Source organism: Polyodon spathula, chromosome 8 (assembly GCF_017654505.1).
Source record: "Polyodon spathula isolate WHYD16114869_AA chromosome 8, ASM1765450v1, whole genome shotgun sequence".
NCBI lineage: Eukaryota > Metazoa > Chordata > Actinopteri > Acipenseriformes > Polyodontidae > Polyodon > Polyodon spathula.
The window spans coordinates 46,621,032-46,648,561 of NC_054541.1; the positions used below are offsets into that span (position 1 = coordinate 46,621,032).

General features: G+C 38.4%; 1 protein-coding gene across 3 annotated transcripts; it reads left to right on the forward strand.

The window, feature by feature from the left end:
* The first annotated feature begins 1,011 nt into the window (after positions 1-1,011).
* Positions 1,012-27,530, forward strand: LOC121320045 (nucleosome assembly protein 1-like 1). 3 transcript variants are annotated; one of them, XM_041258194.1, is made up of 16 exons: positions 1,012-1,127; positions 9,892-9,930; positions 10,880-10,968; positions 18,754-18,856; positions 20,857-20,998; positions 21,381-21,473; positions 22,634-22,762; positions 23,173-23,244; positions 23,493-23,632; positions 23,764-23,909; positions 24,282-24,301; positions 24,706-24,828; positions 24,960-24,992; positions 25,443-25,493; positions 26,024-26,061; positions 26,748-27,530. In XM_041258194.1, the coding sequence occupies exons 1-15, from the start codon at positions 1,015-1,017 to the stop codon at positions 26,027-26,029; spliced, it is 1,299 nt and encodes a 432-aa protein (XP_041114128.1). In that variant the 5' UTR covers positions 1,012-1,014; the 3' UTR covers positions 26,030-26,061; positions 26,748-27,530. The 3 variants fall into 3 exon arrangements, with proteins under 3 accessions (XP_041114128.1, XP_041114126.1, XP_041114127.1); XM_041258192.1 differs by lacking the exon at positions 26,024-26,061; XM_041258193.1 differs by lacking the exon at positions 26,024-26,061 and having other exon boundaries at positions 21,381-21,461.

Below are 27,530 nucleotides of genomic sequence, written 5' to 3' on the forward strand. Positions count from 1 at the left end.
TATATATATATATATATATATATATATATATATATATATATATATATATATATATATATATATATAATATCCAGTGGGATTCTGGTATGGTGTTTACCGTTCAAATTACAAGAAAAGGTAAAACTGTCAAAATGGGGGTTGCAAGCACCCCCACGTATAGGAGTGCTAACCAATGCTTATGAATCCTCTTTCTCCTAATACCATTGACAACATTATTACTAGCTCCTCTACGGATGAAAATCTGTTGGTTCTTGTTGTTTTCTGTTAATCAGGTGACGCTGTCCATATTCCAAATGAAATTTTCAGCTCTAAGAGTGGATAGTGATAATGTTGCTATTGTTAATAAGAAGGGATGTTCAAACCGTTTAAAGGTACTACTGCATATGCAGGCTTGGGCCACCATTAAATTCAGCCATTGAAGGAACTAATCAAAACAACTCATTTGCACCAGTTTTTGTAAACATTTCATAATAGAAAACAAAGACTGCATTGTAATGAGAAATGGAAAGATAGTTACACGATAACGTCCTTATGATGGAGCTTCATTTTTGGATTGACACGTGTAATTTCTACAAATAATTTTTTTTTTTTTCCCAATGGCCATTTTTGTCCATCTATATTGTTTTATTTGCCTTACTCATCTTCTTAACACCACTTAGAGCCACTGTCACAAATTACAGTATTACTGGATTTGAATTTCACAAGCGAAACATACCCGTATGAAATGTATACTTTATATTTTTAGATATCAAGGTAGCGAAATCGCATGTGCCGTTACTGATATAGGTGGAAAGTGAAAATACGTCTAGAAAAAAAAATAACACTGAGACAATAAACATAAATGATAAATTCTGACAAAAGTTCTTCACACACATATCTGTACAGAAATGCCAAAAACACAAAAAACCCCCCCCCCCCCCCCCCCAAAAAAAAAACATTTTTCCCCTCTTCTGCACCCCCGCCCCTCCCCTTGACAGCGCGTTGCCTGGTGACTGAGTAACGTGCTGACGCTCGATGTATATGAGCGCGAGCGGCGGGATCTCTTCTCTTTTTGCCGCCATCAGCGGAGTCTTTTCTCTGATTCTGTGTCTCTGCGCAGTGCTGCTGAGGTGCTCCATCAGGACAAGGTAAGCGAAGAAAACAGCCTTCCAATACACGAACCGCATCCCTAGCCGGCACATTTACAGACCGCGGGGTCTGCTCTGTTCTAGCCTGCCGTGGGGTTCAAAAGCGGAAGGTGAACTTGAGAAAACCGTGTACGAAAATTGATGGGGAAAAAAAAATGTTGGCGCTGTTCAGTGACAGAGAGCAGCCATTGAGACTGTGCAGTGTGACCACCTCCACCATGATGCGAGTGAATGCACAATACAGAAGATAATTAAATATCTGATTTCGAATAATTTACAACAAACGATCCCCTGCGTGGAAATTAGCCTGCATTTATTTGGTAAAGTTATTTGTACGGTTTGTTTAATGACGTTTTGACACATTTGTGTAAATTAAGGGGGAGGGGGTTTGATGCAAGTTTTTGGTATCTGCTCACGTTGAAGAATGGAGATCATGGCTGCTTGCTTGTCACGGTAGCTAACGAGAATGTATAAATACTGAGGGTGTCAGTGTTGAGAAACAGGAACATATTTAGAGTGCTGGCCTACTATAAAACAAGCTATGACACACAGGGGACCTCGCCGTTGGAGTTTTATTTTTCAGTTTGCCGTCCTTATTCTTGGTATTTCATGTGGTAATAGTACGGGTTATTGAAGTATACTTTCTTTCTAGACACTGGCGTAGTTTTATATCCGTTCCGCTTTGTTGGTCACGAGTGAGTGATTGATTGATTGATTAATTAGTTTAAGCCTGCTGTGTTACACAGTGTTGATGTTTGAAGTGAGTTGTGGACCACGTCCCTTCAGTTTTCCGCAGATATTGGTCTTCCCGGGGCCCAATGCAAATACAGCACGTGGTGACTTGAATGAGATTTGGGGGAAAAAGTGACGGGAAATACGTTTAAAGGGAACTACTAAGTATTTCACAGCGATGTGGTAACCAACGTAGATATCGGTTACATAAATCTTAAATATGTTCCTAAACCCTGCATATTTCTAGCCGAAGAATCTGGACCTGCACTGTCACGCTTAACGCTGACACTAATTTGCGTAACAATCATGAGCTAAAGAAGTAATCTCGCGTCTGGTCAATACTTCTGTTAACAGGAGGCGTTTAAATTAGTTTTTTTTTTTTTTTCTATAGTATATCGGTATGATTTCACGACTGATAGTATTGGTCTATAACACTGGTGCACAACTCGGTCCAGGAGGGCAGGTGTTCCTGCAGGTTTTTATTCCAGCTGCAACCTGAAGTACTTTATTGGACCTTTATTAGAAGCTTAATTGGACCAATTAACTCATTTTATGTATGGTTAGAGCAAAAACCAGGAGGGACACTGGCCCGGAGTTGTGCACCACTGGTCTATAGCATCATGCATTAAACTTCAGCAATGACATGGTGCAAGTCAGATGTTTGATCATAAGGCTGCGCTACACAGGTTTTGAAACATCACTGTGGCCTTTAGCATTAATACAGGTAATGGACCTGTGGTGTAACCTTGTGAATCTGTCACCAAACTGAGCAGATGTAAACAGAGCTTACTCGAAATGGACTACATTGACACTTGTTTATTTTTAGATTAAGTAGGTCTAGGCTGGGCCTAAAGGTTATTATCCCTGGACTAGTTTTTAGTTTTGTAGAGAAGTTGCACTGTGTAATAGAGAAATGATATTACCACTGCACTGAGACTGTGTAACACTGATCTGTGGGCCACTTGCTGCACTGGGCAAAAGTGCTAATAATAATGTAAACCTGACAAGCTCTGCCCACAGATTAGTCTGCAGACTCTGTACCAGCACACTCCTGGATTCTGGGTCCAGCTGCCTGTATTTTCACCAGAATCGCTCACTGTATTGAAACATATACTGATTTCAATTATATATTTGCAGCAACCTTTCAACTGAGACCCCATTTTGTATTTCAACATACCACCACTCATCTGTTTGTCTCAGTCTAGTCTAGTAATGAGGGCCCTTTTTAAAGTGCTTTTCTGCATCAATGCAGGGATAAGTGTTCATGGAAGGGTGGGTGGGAGTTGAGCTGGTGGGTACTTTTTTTTTTTTAGTATTTTTATTCACTCTTCTAGAAAACTGTGCAGTAATCAGTTTCTTGCATCATGCAGTCCACGTTGTTGCCATCCAACTGTTTGTGTGGTATTAATTTAATGTTAATGCTGATTTTTTTCTCTCTGTTCTGGCTCATTACCTTAACCTGACATTGCTGGGCTGAACCTGGGATGCAGGACTTCCAGTAGTTGAGTACTTGACTATTTCAGGGCTTAATATCAAATTTATACTTGAACAGCATGACAACCGGCAGTCTGTCACAGAGTTTAGAAAAAAAAAACAAAACAAAAAAAACTAGACAGTATATGCATAGAGGTTTTACATTTCTGGTGGGTGCTCAGAACAAACGTAGGTATAAAAATACACATCCTTTTATTATTTGTATATTAGTCAATGATGTAGTCTTCCTGTAAAATACATATTTATTATTTAAACATTTGTTAATTCGAGAACGTTTACATTAAAGTGCCCACAAATGTATTAATATAACGAAAAAAATTGCTGATGTTACCTGGAAGCAGTTGTTTACTTCAGTGGCAAAGCTGCCATTTAAGAGAATTGAACAAGGTCTTTGTGTGTGCATGTCTTCAGGCTGTACGATTAAATCTCAAATCGATTTTTTGATCGATTCCATTCCTCATTATATACATAGATATAAATACTGGGCAATTAATTCAATAATTACATTTTTGTAACGTGCATAGTTAATAACATTATTTAAAATTATCAACAAAACTACACCAAACGCGCTGCTTTGCTATTTACAGTATTTCTGCCAGTCTTGCAGTGGGCATGCTCTTCTATTCCTGCTAGTGTTATTTGCTGGTCCCATCCTATCAGCGAATCAGTTTTGGAAATGCGTTGTAAGTAGCCTCTCTGTATATTTGATGTAAACAAACAAACAAGTGTGTTGCCTTAAATCCAGAGCAGGACGACAGGCTGGTATTCCTGGCAGACAGCCTGTATATAATGTGCACATTGAAGAAAACTGACTGTATGCAGTTTACACTTTGGAGTTTCAAAATGAACTCTTACAAATATTTAATATTTAACAATATTATAATAACGTTTATATATATATATATATATATATATATATATATGATGTTAAACGCAACGTTGGAGTAATGACCAGATTGACCTATAGCGGGTATGCATGTTGTGGTAAGTAAATCAATTTATTGTGATGATGCTGTTTTAGGCAGGGATTTCCACGTTATGTGTTTCACAGAAGTGAAGGTTAGGTGGTACAGCATTAAGTTGCAGCTTTGGTGCAGCTGTTGCTGAGTAAATATTTTAGTAACACCCCCTGTAGTATGTTAAACCTGCTTTAGGCTTGCTGTGAATGTTTTTTTTCTCATGATACCACCATGTCATAATTGCCCCTTGCATTCACAAGCGTTTACTTAACTGCAGTGATATGAAAATAATCACGGGGACGGGGGGACGGGTATGCTTTGCCAGTGTACAACTTATCAAAATGAAACCTTGATGTAAGCTAAAAACCATAGCATATTGTTTAATATCAGTATTTACTGTACCTTCCCAATGTGCAAAGTGCTCACACAGACCATGCTTTACACCTCACGCAGACAGTTCAATGCCGCTTACTGCTCGATGCAGAGCCGTTCCTGCTTCATTGGGTCACGTGATAATTATGATTATCGATAATTTTTCAACACAATAATTCTCTGCAAAAAAAAAAAAAAATCGTGATTTATTGGTATTATCAGTTATTGTTGCAGCCCTACTGTCTGGTTGCCTTACTTGCCAATAGTAAGTGAGCATTAAAGTAAAGCAGAGAATGCTATGGTTATATCTACATAAGCTAAACGTACGACGTTTGAGCTGAAGGTCACGTACATTTTTCCAACCTCCACACTATAAACAAATTGTTCAACGTAAATCGCAATCCTGCCAACACAAGGTGACTAGATTGGTTGGGCCTGATTCATTCTGTTGCTGGTGGATCAGCCAGATAGAGATGCAACCCAGTGGTTGATGGCTTTGATTTAAAACTTGACGTAAACAGCAAGTGTGTCGTGACTGCTACAGAGGTTTTTGGCGTCTTGCCATTTGATTTGAGCAGAGTTAATTTTGTTTAGCTTTTTGGAATTTAATTCATTTCACTTCTTGTGGTTGGATATTCCAAGTCGAGTTTTAAATGTTGGAGTATTTTTAAACTCTAATTATTAACCTAATTTTGCCTTCAGAGAACGGTTAAACCTAACCTGGCACTATTTCTGGGATTCTTGCACAGCACTGATGGCTGAACTGTCAGCTATGACAAAGGGTGTTTTGAAATCATTACCCCTGTGATTGATACTGTAGATGTAGCTTGAATGGTGTGGGTTTTTTTTTTTTTTTTTAATTTGGAACTGGCATTTTTTAACCCAATTTCTCCAATTTTAACCCTTTTGTAGTCCATTTATTCAGCGCGTCAGGTCCAATTTATTTTCAAACATGCTGTTTAAAATATTTTTTTCAGAATAAAACAGGTTTAAAAGGCATTGAATCGCAAAAGGACACTCAGTACTGTATCTCCGGCTAAGCCCCACCCCTTGTTTGCTGTATTTCACATACCACTTTATAGCTGTGCATACTGATAAGTCCTTTCCTGATCACGCCTTTTATCACCAAACTCCTCAATAATGCGGTCCAAGTCATTATTTTATTACTATAACATCTCCCTGAAAGCTCCGCAAATGTCCATGATATTCTTTCAGCACTGGATGCAGAAGCAGCTACCTCCTTTGTTATGTCCGGGTTCTCTAGTGCATAGGGCTAAGAGGTACGTCGTGTTTTTTTTTCTTTTTCTCGCGGCTCCTATCGGTCTCACTCGGCCATTGAAAGGTTTTCTCTGATTTTTCTGGAGAAAAAAAATGACTAGAAACCTGTGCTTTACGTCTTTATGATGTTGGACGTCGGACTGGAAAGGGAATATTGTAATGTTGGACCTGGTCTGACATTGGATCGCAAAGGGTTAAGCCTGGCTCACTGCGGCAACCCTTGTACTGACTTGAGAGAGCAAACGTAGATGTCCTCCGAAACGTGTGTCGTCAGCAGTTTGCTTCTCTTTACTCTGCAGGCCTGCCATACAGCTATCTCAGCTACCGCGTCGAAGGACCACACAGCTCTGGGCCGCTTGCAGGCGCCCGGTCTACAGGGGTTGCTGGTGCGTGGTGAGCTGAGGACACCCTCGCTGACCTAAGCACTCCCCACCCCGGGCGGCACTCGTCCAATTGTGTGCCGCCCCCTGGGAACGCCCATTCACAGTCGGCAGTGGAATAGCCTGGACCAGAACAAACGACCTCCAGGCTATAGGGCATGTCCTGCACTCCATGCGGAGTGCTTTTACTGGGTGCGCCACTTGGGTGCCCCCTGAATGTGTTTTTATCTTTTGTAAAGTGACATACTGTCACACAAGCAGGAGTTTAACTGTTTTTAAAGATCGAATACTTTCATACTTAATCCCCTTTCACCCCAAGACACTGTTGGAGCTACAAGAGGACAGTTAACTGGAAGATGTGTCTGCAATTGGTGAACTGATTTGAAATGAACATCAGTTCAGTGGCATCTCCTGTAAAGATGTTAAAACCTTGAACCCCTTACTGAGGATAACTAGCATGCCAGGGGATAAGCAACTCTATGCATTGACTTGCCAGCATTGTAGTGATATATTACTAAAGTCCACAATGCTCAGTCTTGGCTCATTTCTTTGGACTGGAAACAGGTGCGTCTTGTCCAATGTTATCTGGGCTACTGTAGAATGTCTGTTGCTTGTCACAGTATTTTGCATATGTCTGTGGACTCGGTTTTTTGCAAACCCTGCAGCCTGTCCTGATTGACGCATTGGTTAGTTGTAGGGAGGGATTGCACAGGTTGCTTTCATGCCCTGTGAGAAATTTTGGAGATCGTTTTTCCAGTGATTCCTAGGTTGCTAGCACATGTTTGTGGGATACAGGGTCTCTCCTAGCTTTTAACTAGCTTTGTTTCCTTTTTCAGGGCTAAAGGTTAATAGATTCCTTTTGATTAACAAAAAAGCCAAAACACAGGCATGCAAGATTAGAATATTTAGTTTGCAAAGGATTTGTTTTAAATAAACCTTCAGATAATGGGAACAAATTCTGAAATGTGATTGATTTATCACAGGTTAAACAGGTCTGACTGAACTTTAAAATGGCTGCTTCAGTTTTTATAACCTGTTCATTAATATAAAAAAAGGCTTGTGTGTGAATTTAATTTGCGGTAGTCAGTGTTGTTTATAAAGTAAGTGCAATGTTGCATTTAAAATATACCCATGCTTGCTCAGTAATGCCATTTAACAAGTTTTTTTTTTTTTTTTTTTTTTAAATTGTGAAAGTCCTGAACACATTTTAGAATAGGAGCTGTGTTGAATTCCCAAACGTTGAGTAATATAAATAGGTTTGGATTCAAACTGATAATTTTGTTGTCAAAGTAGTTGAGTCATTGCAAGGGAGAACATGGGTCTTGGTTTGTTTTTATTTATTTATTTTACATCTACCTGAATGTAACTGATTTTCAATTCATTTCACACCTTGGTAGCTTGGAAGGATGAGGGGTTGACCTTTGATATGTACCCTCTTGTTTCCAAACATCTGTCTGTAATTTCTACTGTACAGTGAAGTATTGGAGGAAAGAAGTGTAATGAAGGCATAGGCGCCGGAGATGGGTGGGCCAACAGGCCACTGCCCACGCAATTTTAAAACAGGGGGGGCCCTGCTCACCCACTTTTTACAGTGAGAGCAAAAAAATAAAATGCACTTATCTCATCGCTGTTCCAAAACAGTGACACAGATAAGTCATATACTTCCACAAATTAAGCGTTTTAATAAATCCTATATGACAAACTTCACGATGCTATACGTTCGGATTGTTGCTTTTCCCGCATTTTTTTTTTTCAAAATACGCAAGCCGAGCTAACTAACGGTATTGAAGTAGGCCTATACTTACCTCAATGTGTAGAGATGGATTTGAGGAATTTTTATAAGCCAATCGCTGCACTGAGAGCATACAAACATTTTGAAATGTGGGGATGATGCGTTTATTTCACTTGGCATGAATAATTGGAAGGATTGTTCCGCTAGACTGAATGACCAGGAGAAATCGAATTATCACAGGGAATCAGTTTATAAAGTTCACGCTTACACTTGTAACATGAATGTGGATGTTCAGCTGCAACAACAGAAAGAAGCAGAGCAAACTACAAATCGCTCGTGTATTTTAGAGCAACTGAAATGTATCCAGTATCTTATGAGACAAGGGCTGGCAGTTAGGGGTCATTCAGATGATCAAATCAACTTGCAGAAGCTACACAAGCTGTTTCGACAAACAAGAAATAAATGGAGCAATGGCTGAGTAAGAAGTGCCACTATAATTCACATGATCCTATCAGTGAGCAGATTGTAGAAATGTACCGCCAGGCCTTTTCCAAACTAACGAAGGATGTCAAACGGTCAAATATTTTCTGTAATTATTGCTGAAACCATGGATGTAAGTGGTCATGAACAGCTTGTGTGTGCCATCCGTTACGTTAATGATACATACAAGGTTGCGGAAGAGTGCGTTGGACTATATGATTGTTCGAAGACCGATGCGATATCTCTTGTTAACACAATAAGACATGCTGTTAAGAATGGGGTTAGACCTGAAAAACATCTGCGGACAGACATGCTATGCTAGGAATAGCTTTTTTGGAAAATGGGATTGACTGAATTGGACTGCTGAACATTTTAAGCTTTTGTTGCATGTATATAGTTCCCACTAGTTCTGCATTTTCTGAGTGTTCTGTAAATGCTGAAAATTACACCACCTACCGACAAGACAGAAGGCTAGCTGATTAAACAATGAACTAAGCCACCCAGACTTCTACGTTACTGTACGTTACCTTTACAATATGTTTAATGCTTGATTTGCTTTGAAAATTACTTTGGTTAAATATAGTATTGTGTAGTAGTGAATTTAATTGAGTAGTAGTGAGTGCTGATCAGTGATGTTTCGAAGTGACACTGCAGCAGGTAGCTGTTATGACGTGGTAGTTCACTCCCTCAGAAATTTTTCATTTGGCCCCCCCACTTGTGCAGTCCTTCCGGTGCCTCTGAATGCAGGTCAACAACCCTGGTACCATATAACATTTAAGGCAGGATAATGACCTAGAAAAATAGAATCTGCAAAGCAAATTTTGAATGAAATCATTAGATTCCCCTTCAAACTTAAATGAGAACATCTGAAGTGGCTGTTCAGATTTAGTAAAATATGAAGTCCGTCAAATATGTTGTATTGAATGGTCACTTTAAATAAAACAAACGGGTCATCCTGAGATGCAACCAGATACAACTTTTAGGTGCTGGAAAGTCGACAGCTCAGGATCAGAAAGATGAAAACCACTGCAGCATATGCAGCAGAATTAGGATATTTTATCTACAGGTCAATACTGGGGTGTGGCCCAATTGCTCTGGCAGACTCCTGTTAAAGCCCCCAGTGAAACTTGTTGGTGTATAAATGGAAAGACAGTATTTAGAATGCTCTGCTAAGAAAGTTTGGCTGCCCCCCCCCCCCGCGTGGATTGTTAAAGATCTCTGTATAGAAGAGGATTGCATGGAAGTTTGTATATTTGTCTTGTGGATTAGGTACCTTGTTTGTAAATTCATTTTATAATGTGTGTTTTTTTTTTTTTTTTTTTTTTTTTTCTCCTTAGGAATTCAGCAAACCAAAACAAGATGGCAGACATTGACAAGTAAGTGCCCCCACCCCCCCATACACTGACGTGCCAGTGTGGTTTTAGACTCATCCATTGCTATGTTTTATTCATAATCAGTTTTATGTTGGTTTCTTATGTCTGATTAGATTATATTGATGGTCTCCAGCAGTAAACTGCGTGGGAATGTTTTGGGGGACTTTGCAATTTTCGTGTAGTTACTCATCCTCTTAGTACTGTAATCAAAATATAATACATAGGTGCAGTGTTGTGTGATGCACTGCAGTTCTGGATTCTGTCCACTGTCAGAATCTCCCATCTTGCCAACTTTGTAGGCATTTGGATTTAGAAACTTGGCTGAAGATCTTTTCTTTCGATTAAGTGATGGGTTGACATGTAAGCTTTAAGTTTATGGTGAGGTTTTTCTTTTTCCTTCATTTGGGGAATGTTCGAGTACAAAAGTGTTGATAGTGATGGGCAGCACAGTCAATACAAATAATATATTTAGGTGTTGTGAATGTTTACAGTGCAGACTTATGTTTTTGAATTTATCAGAAGCTGCATGTGGCGCTGACCACACTCTCAGGGGAGATTCCTCTTGACACTGGTGCCAGTAATCTACTTGGTGACCAGCATTTCCTAGGAAACGTGTTGGCAGTCCATTTTAAATATTCGCTTTGTAAGATAGGATAGGCAAAATAGTACCATTGACCATTGCAACTTCCATCTTCTATTTAACAGCTTTGAAAAGTTTTTAAATAACTGTTTACACAGGATAGTGTGAATGAGATGTGCCTCAGCATCTCAAGCAGGGTGTCCAGTCTGGGTCCAGTTACTCCTCTGTGTAGACATACTTCCTAACAGCACAGGGCGGGTTGCCGGTGAAATTGTTTTATCGACCAACCTGGAGTAAATTGTTTTTTGTAAGAAGATCTTTTGAGGTGTGATAATATGTTGGATACAGTATGTTTGTGTGTTTTTCTTGCAGCAAAGATCAGGCTGAGATGGACCAAGCAGACATGGAGGATGTTGAGGAAGTGGAAGAAGAAGAAACTGGCGAGGATGTCAACAGCAAAGGTAAGAAATTGGATGTTTTTGGACAGGACTTGCCTTGGAATACATTTCTAGACTGTTTGTCAATAAACCAAACTTTGAGTGTGTGTCAGTGTTAGCTCCAGGACTACAGACTGAGGGTAAATGTGGCCCCCTCTCAATTTTAGGGGGACATTTTCTTCAGTGAGGGGGTCAGTATGTTTGATTCAGAACCGACCACCATTTCTTATTTTTGTTTGTTTTAAATAGTCAGACAGAGTTTACTAACCTTTTTGTTTCTGAAGAACAAAAAATAAAACTAAAGCCGTGGAAACAACCAAGGTGTCTCTACAATACCCACTTTTGATGAAGATATTGGGACATGTCACAGTGATGCTGGTGTATCACTGAGTATTGGATATTCATTGTACCAAATCACTTTACAACAGGGGTTTTCAATCTTTTTAAGCTGCATACCCCTTTCCAAAAAATGTCCAATCCGTACCCCTATCTGAGAGAGTCATAATATGAAAACAGAAAAAAGGTCTGTACAATAATGATACAAGAAAACGAACAAACCTTGGCGCGTATGATGGATACAATTGTACAAGTTACAGTATTGTACTTTTGGATAAAAATAGTCCCTCCAAACAGCCTTTTAGTTGTTGGAAACAGCATCATTTTATTGTAATTACTAATTAATTAAAATCAATGTAGCCTCAGTCACTCAGAAATGACATAGGACTATTCCGTGATAAGAAATTGCAATCATGGATGCACAGAATCTAGGATTCGGTTTCGGATTCTGCCCGAATTACCTACTTTTTGAGCTGGGTTCGGATTCGGCCGAATACTTGGGATTCGGTGAATCGAATCCTATATCCCAGTGCAACAGCACATTTACGTCACACTTTCCGTGGAGTAAAGTTATGCATTAAACCCATAATATATAGTAACGGAAAACTGTTGTAGACTTTTGTGCTTTGCTTTGTCTGTCAACGTGTTATAAAAAAAATCGGTGCACAAAAATATGTATTTTTTTGTAACTTTACAGCTGTTAGATGTGCAAGACATTGTTGAAAAATATGCTTTAGTAAGTTACATTTTATATTATTGTGACGTACCAATAAAAGCTGAACCATTTGGAAACTTCTGTGTTCCATTAATTAATAAATTTTTTACTATTTCGTAGAAAGAGGTGCCGGGGCACAAGCAATGACAATAATACCGTCCCAAAGAACCACACATTCCAAATCATAACAAGTTTATTTGAAAGGGTATTGTATGTACTAGTGTTAGATGTTTACACTCACGTATTCTACATACTGTACAAAGTAGTAGTACGTCCAGAAAAAATTATTTAAAGGCAACTGCAGGACAAGTAATTTTTTTTCTTTCTTTAAAGCCTGTATAGATGTGTTTTTTTTTTTTTTTTTTTTTTTTTTTTTTTTATGGTTTTACATTTTAAATGTGTGTTTTTTTTTTTTTTTTTTAAACATTAAACGGCATTCATAGGACTTGGTTTGATCCATGGTCTGCACTATATATCGGCGATGTCTATGCAACAGAAGCTACTGGTAATTACAAAAACAATTTAATTAAACTTAGGCTAGGTAGTTATCTTAGTATGTTTTTATTCTCTATTAATTAAATTGTATTTATTGAAAAGGCAAGAGAGAACCAGATTGGTTTTTTTAATTTATTTTTTTATTTTGGTTTAATATGATATAGCACGCTAATGTTCCGATTTGAAGTAGGCTACAATATTTTTCATTAAAGTTGTCGTTTGTTGAAATTAATGAGCGTTCATATTTTGTTGTGTACTACTCATTTAACTAAAGTATTGTAAGAAGTTGCTTGTATCGTTCATGACGTTTTCCAAACCAAGTAGGCTTATTTGTGTATACAAAACGACAATGGAGTTGCAGCCAGTGTCATCTACTTAAAGGCACTAATTTTAAAGTAGGCTACAAACGTGGCAGCACACTGTCTGTCTCTCCTTTAGCGCGCATGCCAAAACATGCAGATTTGATACAACTGTGTTGAGACTTTAAAAAGAAAGCATTATATGAGAGTTTTAACTAGAGGTACCGGGAATAAGACTGCACGCCCAGAGGATCCATTTGGTAATAAAAATACTGTTAACTGAAAGGCTCAAAACTATCCCTTGTTAGTAGCTGCCAGTCTGATTTTAAATTCTTGGTGACTAAAACGTACTGTACTGATGCGAATTAAAAAATAATAATAAAACGCTTACTTAGTATCAGTGTGATGGATGTCCCTGCTTGTTGCAACACAAATCACTGTTGATGGCAGGGAAATTGGAGAGAGCTTCAGTCGCAAGACATTGTTGGCATTTTTACTCTCTGACAGTATTCAGTCTTGATTGCCTTTTGCTAGTAATGTACTTGTATTGAGCCAACATTTTTTCACTGGATTGAAAACTAAACTCTTGTCTTGCACTCACATTGGATGTAACGGTTTGTCAAATTAGACCGCATGCCAATATTTCAGTTTCTGATTGGCCATACGTTCTGTATTTTGAAATAAGAACTACTGGTTTAAGTTGCAGTAAACTTTAATTGGATCATTGAAAAAAAGAAATATCGATTTGCAGGCACAATGCACACAGGAAACAAAATTAAAGACCAGGCTTTTAGTTAGAAGAAACCACATTACCAACAGATACAGTTTTAATAGTAGTATTTAAATGTTATTGTCCTGACTGGTAAATTCTTACCTTCTAGCTGCCCCTTTTTATTTTGACAATTTCCATATCAAATGTTTTTCGTGTTTTTTTTTTTTTTTTTTTTTTTTTTTTTTTTTTCTTCTTGACATTTTTTATTCTTCTCTGCCCCAAGTAAATATTCTGGACAGTTTTAAAAACAATTTTTGCTTTGATTTTTACAACACACGTTGATGTTGATATGTTAACGTGGCATTTAGCCGAGCTTGTATTTCAGGGGCAGTTAATCCCTAGTTTCGCAGACTTGACTCGAATGAACTTGTTCTCTGATTCTGAGGTCACCCTTGGCCTGCCTGACCTTGTTCAGTCCTCATGGGAGCCAGTTTTTTCAAATCGTTTGGTCTTGGCCACAGCAGTTACAGACACTTGCAAACTTCTTGCGATTTGTCTTAAAGATTGACCTTCGTTTCTTAAAGTAGTGCTTAACTGAGCGTATTTTGCCATTTTCTGCTCCCTTGCATTGAGGAATGACAAACTTGTGTGTATGCTACCTATATTTATAGTAATCACGGACCCTCGCCTGTTAACAATAATTGGTGACAAAAGGTTAATTAGGTAGCATGCTAGTTAACTCGGAGAACATCTAACAAAGACACTTTTATACTTAGGCCAGTGTTCTAACACTGTTCTACACCTTTCAGACTTTTAACTGACTTGGGCTTAAGAGTGAAATTCCCTTGTTGGGTGACCATTTCATTGAAATTAACAAGATTTACATTTTCATTTAAAAACTACATTTTTGAATGCAATTCACTTGTGATTATCAGTTTATATAAGTACACATGTCATATAATGAAATATTAAGTGTTTATAGACAATTTTATACAGTTAAAAGCATAGATATTAATGAAAAACCTAGTTTCAAGCAGGTGTACTCAAACTTTTGACTGGTACAGTTGTGTGTGTGTGTGTGTGTATGTGTGTGTGTATATATATAATGTTTTTTTTTTTTTTTTTAAATCATTCCTTTATAGGCCTACTGGCGAAATGGCAGAGAGACAATTGGTGCTTAACACATACTGAATTATTTTGACCCTGAATTTTAGCATTTTGTCGTCAGACAAATTTCACATATTTTATAACGTTACCGTTGGCTACTTTTTTTTTTTTTAATCGGGTTTTTGTTTCACAAATACTGCAATTTGTCTATAAACTGTACTGTAGTACACAGAAGTACACATTTCTCCCATTCACTTGCTAGGTCATGCCATATCTCCAAACGAAGCTTACAGCGCATGAATTTCCCAGTATTTAAGCACAAATATAATAGCCTACTTTTCTACAGTCACTGCCGAAGCGGATTGCTTATTCTTCCAGAAGTAATGGTTGGGTGTAACGGGGATATAAAGTTGTATTTGTGCCGGGCCATGTTGTTAACAAGCCTGATATTGTTGCCCAGGCTTTACTGTGAAACTGACTGTAACCGGGGGGGTGTGTGTGCTTTCTACTGGACTGGAGAGTAATGCGGTGATGTAACTTAAAAAAAAAAAAAAAAAAAGGATGGGGAGTAAGTAGATTCAAGAAAATGCACAGAGTCCTTTTCTTCAATCAGTTGTTAGGTTTTTTGAAATATGCAGGGAGTCTGGTCCCAGGTACAGGACAAACAGAATATTCGTTCATACAATTTTTGCATGACATTAAATATCCTTCTGTAGAGATGGTCCACCTCCTCTTTCTCTGACATTTAACCAATAGCAAAGGTACAACACATTATTCTGTTACCATATACTATACGTATTTAATTTTGTGTGTGTGTGTAGTCTAGTGTGACAACCTCTGAACTCTGTGCATTCTTCAGACCCCTGGTGCCCCAAAAGGTACATACATCTAGTTTTTGTCATCTTCCTTGTTCGTATTTCTCCGTTTTGCTTGAGACCCTTTGAGTCCTGTGGCGTTATCTCCTTTTCTCCCTGAGAACCTCTGGGTCCAACGGCAGTCCCTGAGAGCCCTTTATACTTTGCATTCCAAAAGTCTTAGAGCCTGGCCCCTTTGGTCCACAGCATTGTTATCTTGTTAGCTTGCAGTCAATGCTGGGCAAGAAGCTTGTAAACGCAAGGTCTCTATCAATTGTTAGTAGCACATGCAATTTGAACCAACAGTCTGATATCTGCAATATTAGTCTCTTTTCAGAAAAGAACACCGGTATAGCTCTGCCAGTCCACATGCGTAGCCTACTGGTAATCGAGTCTTGATCCATGTTTTCCAACATGCGGCATGGGAGTTATTATGAAAACGCAAGTGTAAACAAACAAGATTAGCCTATGTTGGTTTTGTGTCTGGTCTGGGAAGGGGGACACACGGCCACATTAAGAGATTTGGCGGGACTTTTTTTTTTATTTCAGAGGGGCATTGGTGTGGCCTAGTGCGAACACTATGTATATTCTTCATCTATAGGCAGTGCTGTAAAATATATTTTCATGTGATTTACATGTTTATGGTGCTTTCCTGTATGCTGCTTTTTATAAAGAAGCTGCTGCCATTTATTTCGGGGCACAGACAGAACTACTTGGGGTTAAATGTTAAGACTGTGCACATGGGATTGGATTGCTTGAGAAAAGGGCTTATGCAAAACCCTTGGTGTATTCAAGAGTCTTTCAATTACATTGACTGAAGACAAACATCTTTCCAAATAAGAATTGGTACATCTGGACAGTGTTGGATAATTCTGCATGATTTTTAAAGTACATTTTCTAAATTCAATGTTCACTACACTTCATTCCACAGGGATGGGGTGCACAGTAAGTGCTGAGCCAGTATTGGGGTCCTAAAAATGGTCTCTTCAGTGGTCCCTGAAGGCCTTTCCATGTAAAGAGCAGAGGAAATTATTTAATTGTGGCTTTTAATGAGTAGCAATTCATTATCCAGCATTTAAGTCTTTCACAGAATTTGTCGATCGGGGGGGGGGGGGGGGGGGGGGGGGGGGGGGGGAGGGGAGGGGGGGGGGGGGGGGGGGGGGGGGGGGGGTGGGGGGGGGGGGGGGGCGGGGGGGGGGGGGGGTTTAAGTCTTTCACAGAATTTGTAATGCTAGATCGGGGGGGGGGGGGGGGGGGGGGGGGGCTTGCAGACGGTGGTCTTGGCAAGTTGCTGTTTCCACAAATAAGTACTGTGAATTAAACAGTTATGGTGTGGTGAGCACCATCTCTGCCTTTTATTAGAAATGCTTTCATGTTAAATATATTGACAGTACGCTTGTCTTGTACAAGAATAACCAAGTCCACAATTTTTTATTGGTCCGCATGTGAACCCCTGATTATGAATCAAGAGGTTAAGGCGTTGGAAGGCCATGTTCTCCGCATTGTGTGAAAAACAGAAGTTGCCAGACATTTGATTCCTGTAGAAGTGTGAAAAATAAAGCGGGCATTTTAAACTTAACGGAACATTACTGTTTTTTTTGTTTTGGTTTTTTTAAGTTGTACACGGACCCTGTTAAGTTTTTAAAAACATTTTTCTATTACTTGCATGAAAATAAGCAATTTAGTGTTTGTTTTTATTAGAACTATTTTACAGTGAAGATTCGTTGCTGGTTAGTTTTCGTCGATTGTCAAGGCATACCAATGTACATGTTTTGAGGGTGAACAATAAATGTAATATGTGTTAAAGATGATACTTATTACTTTTTTTAATTAATTTTAATTGTATTTTTATTGTGCTGCAAGTTTACCTTAAAACATGCTTATGTTCTAATATTTACAGGGCTGTCTTTAGTGGATTTTACTGTTTATTGCATTACAAATTGTTATTATCCACTGACACAACCTTTAATGCCGTTGCTGGAATGTTATAATTTACTTATTTTGTTTCTATAAAGTTGTGTGCAGGCAGCTTTTTCATAATTGCATCTGAAGTATTTGCAGATGTTAGTCATCTTGCATAATAAACGCTGAGACTAATAGACCAATAGGCGCCATGGCTAGTGGCAAATAAATGCAGGGGTGTTTTATTTAAAGTTTTTACGGTAGTTCTTTTTTGACCTTTAACAATTAACAGGAAGTGACTTTCTGATGTGAAAAAAAAAAAGTTGTATTCAAGATCCAAAAGAAAAAACACTGTACAACATTTATTAGCCCTTGAGCACTGTAAAATAGATTTCACTTGAAACTAAAGTATATATTTGACATCACTTTCTTTTATTTGACTGGATGCTTGCATCAGGTTTCACAGACCCTATTTTACCATCCTGATGTGTCAAAAAATTTTTTACCTAATTTTGCTTGGTAGGTGCGGTTTTGCTCACTCTGGGTTTGTGAAACCAACAGTTAACAGTTTGCAGTCCAATGTCAGACCAGGTCCGACATTACAATTTTCCCTTTCCAGTCTAATGTCGGACCATGTCCGACATCATCAAAAAAATGTAAAGCACAGGCATCTAGTCGTTTTTTTTCTCCGACAAAGCAGAGAAAACCTTTCAATGGCCGAGTGAAAACCCAAAAAAAGGGGCGTGTCCACTACAGAGATAAAACAGACATAACAAAGGAGGTAGTTGCTTCTGCGTACAGTGCTCAAAGAACGTCAGACATTTGCAGAGCTTTTTGGAGATGTTATAGTAATAAAATAATGACTTGGATCGGATTATTGAAGAGAGGTGATAAAATGAGTGATTAGGAGAGGATTTATCAGTATGCATGTCTATAAAGTGGAATGTGAAATGCAGTGACAAGGGGTGGGGCTTGGTTGGAGATACAGTACTGAGTGTCCTTTTGCGATTCAATGCATTTTAAACCTGTTTTACTCTGGGCAGAGGGAGGGGGGAATGGTGTTAAATGGCATGTGTGAAAATAAATTGGACCTGACGCGCCTGACAAGCGCTGAATAAATGGACTGCAAAGGGTTAAAGTTCACTTATTTGGTAATCTGAATCTTAACTTCAGTTTGGGTTCCAACATGGCAGTGGATCCCAGATTCCTGACTTCTTCTTTTTTTTTTTTATTCTCATTTTCATCTCCTAATATGTTGCCTTATCATAAGGCTGCAGCATTTGGATTTTCCTCCTCCTTGCTTGTAAAAAATAAAGGGATTACTCTGATACATGTAATGTGCTTTCCCAGCTGCAAGCTAACTTGAGTGTATTTGTGTTCTGGTTTCAGCCCGTCAGCTAACTGTTCAGATGATGCAGAACCCACAGATTCTCGCAGCCCTGCAGGAAAGACTGGATGGGCTTGTTGGGTCCCCTTCTGGCTACATGGAAAGGTAACAAACCAACTGGTTTTCTGACATTTCCTATTCATGCTACCCTTTTTGCAGTGGGGTAGAAATACAACAGAATTTATTCATGGAATTGTATGCAAAATGGGGAGGGCAGGTAACCCATTGTACACACTTCTGTGCACTGTGGTGCCTGTTTAATTCAGCATAACTAGTGTTCATGGTTATCACACTTTTCATTCAGAATTTTGAAAATTAACTGTTGTGCCATCTGCTGGCAGTGGTGGTTCTTGGAGCTTACCAGTGAATGTGTAATGCCATCTGGCAGGAGAAACACAGGAAGTCTTTACAGCACATCGTGTGAAAAGCAAAATTGCTTCAGTTCCTGGAGAATAATGTGCTTTTTCTAACTGAGATTGTGTAAGTGTTCTCTCCTGGTCTCCTCTTATAAAATGCCAGTTTGGTATCCTTGTTGATGTAGTGTAGTATAGTATAGTGATGGATGAACCTCTCTTGGCAGGTGATTGCCTCTACTAACTTTTTTTGCTATGATTTGACTGGAGGAACGAAGCGGTTACAGTCCTGTGTGGTGTTGTGTTTTTTTTTTTTTTTTTTTTTTTCTTGCTTGATATGGGCTGGTGTAATTAATCTGTCCAAGTGAACAGTGAACCGCATTCAAGCAGCGCTGTTCAGGGTCACATCTATAACTCTTGATGTGATGGCATGCAGCCCTCCTCCCCCAACCTGTAATTGCTGTCAATTTGATCGCAAGGTTGCAAAGTGTTTCTCAGTATGAACTCGCGCGTTTAGTTTGGGCTTTACTTTGAAATTATAAAGTATGTTTACAAAATAAAGGCTGCTGGTATTGCATCATAATAAAATATTGCAAAAAAAGTAACCAATATAGTGTCAGAATTTATTTCTAGACAACAGTAGACTAGATCGGACTGCTATGCAAAGGAAATCTTATTTCTGTCCCCGTTATAAAGTTAAAGCAGTAATAAGTAGTGTAGTTCACCAGGAACTATTGCAAGACTGGCAGTCAGCAATTTCAGATTCATAATCTCATTCGCAGGCCAGTGACAACTTGTTGGCGACAGTTTGACAGCGATACTTTAGAATGCAAAGTAGTTTTAGTTTAGCACTTGAATGTAGTATAAATTAAAGTACAGTTGTATGTTTGGACATAGTTTTGAAGGGTGAACTGAGTATCGCTAGTGTGTCTTCACGCCCCCTGCCAAAACAAAGTGTGTGCAAAGAGACCTCATGTGGTGGTTATTAACGGCTTTTCTAAGTAGTTTAAAGATTTGCCAGTAAGTACAGCAGGACCAAATGTCATTGCGCTTGTAACGCAACTACTGGATTGCAGGAACATGTTTTTTCTTTGATAAACAAGTTGTCCTTGCATTGTCATTCTGACTTAACGTTTTGCTTGACAGAACTACCGGGGAAACTGACCTTGCTTTTAAAATAAGATGTAATTTTCAAACACTGAAACTAAAGCCCAGAGTGATTTTTAACAAATGATATTCTCTGCCTTTTTAGAGCATGGAAAACCACAAGACCTGTTAAGGCCCAGGGCAGTTTATGGGTAAAGCAGTGTTTTAAAACTACGAAGTACCCATCGGTATGTTCTGGGATGCAGATGCATGCATTGTTAATGTTCATGGTGCAAACTTCTCAGGCTTGTGAAACTTTAACATTACAACCTCGAGGTTCCAACCTCTGATTTAAATGTACCCCCCCCCTCAATATTGAATATTTAAAAGGGCTTGTTTTGCCCCAAAATAAATCAATCTTTATCTGGAGTACAGTAAAACTATTCTTGTTCATAATACCATTCACATATCAAGCTTGATGTCCTGAAACGTTTGATATATGCAGATTAAATCCACATTGCTCACATGTTCACTTTGCAGCTAAAAACTGAATTTGGTTGGAGCGCTTGCTATGTTTTACATTTCGTTCAACCTCTTCTTGCTTTTTGCTTTTTCTGTGTCTCGTTATATGTATAAAGTCTAATGGATTCTGACTTCATTTTTCAGCTTGCCAAAGGTGGTGAAGAGACGTGTTAATGCATTGAAGAACCTCCAAGTAAAGTGTGCCCACATCGAAGCCAAGTTCTATGAAGAAGTACACGAGTTGGAAAGAAAGTATGCATCACTCTACCAGCCCCTCTTTGACAAGGTAAGGTGACAAGAAGGGGTGTAATGATTCAGAGTACCTGATGCATTGTATTAATGGTGGGGTTGAGGTTTGTACCCAAGTGTAAACTCCACTGTGCACAATAGATTTATGTCCCTTGTGTGGAGTGTAAACCCTAACAGTACAGTTCAGTGGCTGACAGGCATGGCTGATTCAATAACAAACTGTTAAACCAGCTGGTTGGAAATATTACATTGTGTACTTTCCTGACCTAAAATGATATAATGGTGGAGTTGGTGAACTGTGTAAAACAATTGCATGCATGCAGCATTTACATTTTATAGGATTAGCTATTGTAATGTACAATGCATTATTGCCGTGTTGGTATCAAAGTAAAACGAATGGCTTCCCTTGTTACTTTCAGAGAAGTGAAATCATCAATGCTGCTTATGAACCAACTGATGAAGAATGTGAATGGAAAGCAGATGAGGAGGAAGAACTGACAGTAAGTAGTCAGGTACAAGAGACTTTACACTGTTTCACCTCAAGGTGTCTCCATGGTTTAGGATTGAGCATAGCATGCACACCATTGCTCTACCTCTTTATAGATGCGAATACTGATCACTCGTTTTATCACCAAACTCCTCTGATGTGATCCAAGTCATTTATTTTTACTATAACCTCTCAAAAAGCTCTGCAAATGTCTGATTCTTTTAGCGCTGGATGCAGAAGCAGCTACCACCTTTGTTTATGTCAGTGTTATCTCTGTAGTATAGGGGGCTATGACACACGGCCGCTTTTTCTTTTTTTCTTCTGGCTCCTATCGGTCTCACTTGGCCATTGGAAGGTTTTCTCAGCTTTTTCCATAGAAAAAATGACTAGAGACAAGTGCATTACGTCTTTTTGATGTTGGACAGGTTCCGACATCGGCCTGGAAAGTGAAAATTGTAATGTCGGACCGTAAAGGGGTAATGGTTACAAAATCTCACTACTTAATCCTGTTTCTTTAGTGAACCATGTATTCTGTAACAGGCTGCTTTATTTGTCAAAAACAGGAATTCAGGGCTTTAATTTCTTTGTGTGCTGGGGGGCGCTTCCCCCCATGCTTCAGCCAATTTTTTTATGCATGTAACTTTTATTTTTTAGAATGTAATTGCACTTAATATCTGATAAGAGCATTGGACTCCAAAAACGTAACCTAAGCTGTGAATTCATTGAAAAGCCAATGAACTTTTAAACCAGCCAGGTAGATGACTTTTATGGTGCCTGAGTAATATGCACGTAACCATCGTGGCGACGAAGCCCTGAAATCAACTGGCTTAGTGTAAAGAGTTAAATAAATGTTTGCATGAGTATAGTATGCGGGTCATTTTTTTGTTAAAATGTATTATCTGGCCAGTCAGGGATGTAACCTCTATTTATAACATTGTTCCTATGAGAAAATGTGCTTTGACTTACGATGTGTCTCTCTCTCTCTCCTCATTTTTGTAGTCGAATACATGTCAAAAAATATTTGGTCAGATATTTGTCCCAGCACATAATGCCTGATACTTCCTGACTTACTAAAATACAACTGTGTAGTTGATTTGTGGATATAATGAAATCTCTGAACTTCAGTGATGCCTTATGTTTTATTTCTTTGCCTTATGTGTTTTTTAAACCTGTTCCTTAACACAGGAGGAGATGAAGGAAAAGGCAAAGGTTGATGAGGAGAAAAAAGATGAGGAAAAAGAAGATCCAAAAGGAGTTCCAGAATTCTGGCTGACAGTCTTTAAGAACGTTGACTTGCTCAGTGACATGCTACAGGCGAGTGCCTAGACATGTTGTATTGCATTGCTGTGCTGCATGCATGAGGGGGGTGGAGGGTTGAGACTTTAATGGCTGCAGCAGGTGCAACATGGGCAAACCTGCTTTAAAACGTAGTGTTACTGAACCTGTCAACCTTAATGTGTCGGGCAGCGTTAGTTTTGATTGGTGCTTTTTGTTTAAGATCTCCATTTTGTAGTGGAAATAGTTTAACTCAATTTACAGACCCCCTTCTATTTTGAGATGGTGAGCTTGTGCTGCCACCTTGTGATAATTACAAGGATGTAAATTGCTCGTGCTTGTCGTATGTCTAGCATCAGAGTTATAAATACCAAGAGTTGTCAGAAAAAAATATTATGAAATAAAGGAAGCTTGTTATATAAATTCTGTAAATTTCACTTTTGTTACAGGAGCATGATGAACCAATTCTAAAGCACTTAAAAGATATAAAAGTTAAATTCTCAGACCCTGGGCAACCAATGGTAAGTTATTTGTTTCTCTATGTTTGTTTCTCTTGTTTCTCTACTAAAATGCAACTTATGTATGGTAGGCGGTACCTATTTATTTAGCTTTTATATAACTACTAGCAAAAGAAGAAATAACACATTTGGGTCATCTAGAGCAGAATACAAAAAATGCATCTGACCTTTTTATTAGTGTATTTCAGCTTGATGAACAGTAAAGTTGTCATGTCACTGTAGAAAATTGAATCTTCTTTCCTTCTCGTCAGAATTTCACGCTAGAGTTTTATTTTGAATGCAATGACTTCTTCTCAAATGAACTGCTGGTAAAAACATACAAGATGCGGTCAGAACCAGATGAGTCGGATCCCTTTGCTTTTGATGGACCAGAAATCATGGGCTGCACAGGGTAAGAACTGTAGTAATATATCCTCTAACCAATGCAGCTTTATTAGCAGACAGTGCTCACACGAAATGCAATGAAGAATTAGCTTCATTGCGTCATGCATGATTATTTCATTTCAATTCTTTTTTTTTCAGTTGTCAGATTGACTGGAAGAAGGGAAAGAACATCACATTGAAAACGATTAAAAAGAAACAGAAGCACAAGGGACGAGGCACAGTGAGGACGGTTACCAAAACGGTGCCAAATGATTCCTTCTTCAATTTCTTCACTCCTCCGGAAGGTAAGCACACGATACCTTATGTACATGTTTTCAAATTACTGTGCTGGGACACCCTAGGTTTCACAGCCCTTGATGGTACATTTTGAGTCAAAGCTGCATGATGAATCTTGCCAATTTTATTTTCTGTGCTTTTAGCTGAACTATATGGCTGTTTTAGATACATCGCTGTATTCTTAATTCAAAGCAAGTGTCCATATCTGAAAGTCTTTTATATAGTCCAGTCTGTTTTTGTTTTTTGTTTTTTTTTAAATCTGCCCTTTTTTTGAGGGACACGTTTGCTTTGCCCATGCTAGCAAAAGTTCATGTAGGAAAACTGCATTATAACCTGAGGGCAGTTCACTAAATTCTTATTTTTTTGTTTTCTTTTTATAGTTCCAGAAAGTGGTGAGCTGGTAAGTGTAAAATTACTTCAGTATTCCAGTAATGGGAAGGGGGTGGTTACTGGTGAGCTTGCACTTTTTAAAATGGTTTTGGATATTTAAATCAATGCACGTGTCTCACATTCAGCCGTGCCACACACATGTTTTGTTTTAGTCTTGCTCTAGTGGTGCGTGCTGTTCCACTCTAGCATAGTCTCAAGTACAGTGGGTGCTGGTGGTATTCAGCACTTCTATAGAACTTCAGTTTGGTGGTTTTTCAAATATTGCATTGGCTTGTAAGAGATTGCTGCTGTACAGTAGCTGCTCTTTGCCTAGCAGGGCTCTCCTGTAAATAATGTAAACTAGCAGGTCATTCTGAATATCTGTCCAAAGGTCTGTGCATGAAACGGCAAACTTATTTCTGGGTGAATTTACAGGATGAAGATTCCGAGGCAATCCTGGCAGCTGACTTTGAAATCGGTCACTTCCTCCGAGAGCGCATTGTCCCGCGGGCCGTGCTGTACTTCACAGGCGAGGCCATAGAGGATGACGATGATGATGTGAGTTTTTTATAAAACAAGTCTTGTACATGGTGATAAATATAGATTTCAGACAAAGCATGTGGTGTGATTGTGCATAGGTTTGAATCGGGTTGTAGACTACCTGTGTTTTTTTTTTTTTTTTGTTCTAGTATGATGAAGAGGGAGAGGAGGCAGATGATGAGGTAAGTGCATTGTTGTTGCTACTAAAATGACTATTTACAAATACATGAATAGTCTGTCAAATGTCTTGTTTTACAATGTGTGTTGCCTTTCTTGGCGATTTCTGTGCCAGCCTAAAATTCCTTGCAGCTTGACATCAGTCTCGACTGCAGCTACTTTCAGATGTAGCTATTGGTCCCCAGTGCTTGGAGACTGGCAGACCTGAGGTACCTTAGTTAGTTTCCAGTTTCTTCTCAGTTGACTTGCCCTAATTTTAAATATGAATGGAGGATGTGTGATTTAAGGCTCGACCAGCTAACAGGGTGGCATAGAAGCTACTGCTGTGTTGCTTGGAAGGCATTTCTTAGTGTGCATGTGTGATTTTTTTTTTTTTTTTGATTTTTTATTTATTTATTTATTTACTTAATTTTTTTGTATGTGTGTATATATATAAGTGTCTTGTTTTAAAATAGGAAGGAGAAGAGGAAGCAGATGAGGAAAACGATCCCAATTATGACCCCAAGGTGGGAATTTATTTAGCTTGGTTTAAGTGTTTGGGCAACTTAAGTCCCATAAAATAACAATTTGGTTGAAACATTTTTATAGTGAATTCAACATACAGAACACATACTGTCTTATGCATGCCATTAGCATGATTTTAAAAAATATATATTTGTATTTAAACAGTATTTTTTGGAGAACTACATCACATTTGGGGAGGGTCAGATTTGCTTGACTAATACAGGATTGGCTGATCTAGAAACTATTAACCTCCTGGTGGGGTTTGGGTGGAGGTTCTCCATACCCCTCTTTGACCAGGAGAGAATCATGTGAGCCTGTTCACTGAACTTTTAAATAGAATGCACATGTTTCAATATAGACCACGTTACTTTAATTCTACTAAATGTACAGACGTCTCCTAGATTTAGACCCTCCAAATAATTCTACGCATGTTCTAAAACGGTTCTGTTCTTTTGACTCTAAACCCTTTTTATTGCTTCATCTACAATCACTCTGCACTTTGTCAGTTCCTTTCTAAATTTTTCCTTGCTAGGTTTAATGATGTCTGTAGAAATAACCCTATCCCAGTAGGTAAGGCTAATTGTCAGTTTAACACACCTTATATTTGTATGTGCTTTTCCACTGTACACTTCTTGGGCACTAATGTGGTTTTATTTTCAATAACCTGCTTTTGCAACAGTACTGTATTTCTTCTGTATGTTGAAGCTAGTTTAAACTCAAATGGGTTTGGTACTTGCAACTGCATGTGTACATCCTAAAGCTCTGCTAATCCTATATAGCTGGACATTGTGGGCTGTGTGATTTTGGAAGAAAAGGGGAAGCACTATTTTGTAGAAAATGTGTTCCTTAGCTGATTTTTTTTTTTTTAATTTCCTGGAAGTATTGAGAGCCTGACTGGACATATGTGCAGTCATTCTAACCTTCAGAATAAAAAAAATACATTTAATAAACAATTTTAACCCAGCCTGGGTGTAAACAGTTGATGGTTTTTCCTGTTTTCAGTTAGTGTTAAAGATTGTAGTTTCTGCAACTTCCAGAACAGTAAAACCTTTGCAAGTACCACCCATACCATAAATCCTTGACCATTTTTGGGGGGGGGATAATTTTTTTGTTTGAAGTCTTTGACATTTTGAAATTAGTCCAACCTGAGCAGGTTTAGATAGGCAAACTTATACTAAACACTTGGGGTTTAATGCATTTGCTGTGTGTTTTTTCCTAAAGGGATTTTATGTGATGTTTTATGTTTATCTCAACAGAAGGATGCAAATCCACCACCTGAGTGCAAACAGCAGTGAAGCCTGCGTATGTGGCCTTGAGGATTAACTGCACTGTAACAGCTTATTAAACAAAACCTAGTTACTTACAGCCTTATACTGTTTTGTATTTTCTTGTTAGAAATAAGTTTACATTTCTTTTTGTTACAAAATCATGAAGGGCCGGTTTCAGGCCTTGGCTCATTCTGCATAGTATTTTAATAGAATACAATACATACAATAAAATAAGTTAGACTGCAGTAAATCCAACTTCAAAGAAAAAAAATAAAGGAAAGCATGACATTGTTTATTCACTGCTAAATAGTTTGGGTTCTTGTGAAGCTGCTTGTATTGCTTTTTGACAACAACTGTGGAAAGACTTTGTAAAAAAATTTCAAATTCAGAGACCAGTGTTTGTTTGGCCCTATTCCTCCATTAAAGAAGAACCAACCCATTTTTTTCCCCCAGTCGTCTGAATGGGTTTAATATGTCTGTGCTTGCACTAGCTGTGCCGCCTTTGTTATAGACATGCAGTGCTGCAGTGACTTGTAATAACTAGACTATTAAATATCATATTCAGTTTCTGGCTGTGATAGAGACCGAACTGCGTAGCCACAGAAGGAAACAAATATGAAACTGAAATGTGTACATGCTGTCTGCTTGTTCGCAGTGGTTTTTGTTTGTGAAACTGACCTACAGAAAAAGAAAAAAAAAATAAAATAAATAAACTTAGTTAAGGTTACTGTGTACCACTCTGGGTGTGAATAAAAAAATAAATAAAAACAA

Excerpts from the sequence above, each read along its gene's own strand:
- LOC121320045 (XM_041258192.1), top strand. The coding sequence starts at position 1,015 with ATGTATATGAGCGCGAGCGGCGGGATCTCTTCTCTTTTTGCCGCCATC. Across the intron at positions 20,999-21,380 it reads ACCAGCCCCTCTTTGACAAG|AGAAGTGAAATCATCAATGC; the intron begins GTAAGGTGACAA and ends TGTTACTTTCAG. Across the intron at positions 24,302-24,705 it reads TTCCAGAAAGTGGTGAGCTG|GATGAAGATTCCGAGGCAAT; the intron begins GTAAGTGTAAAA and ends GTGAATTTACAG.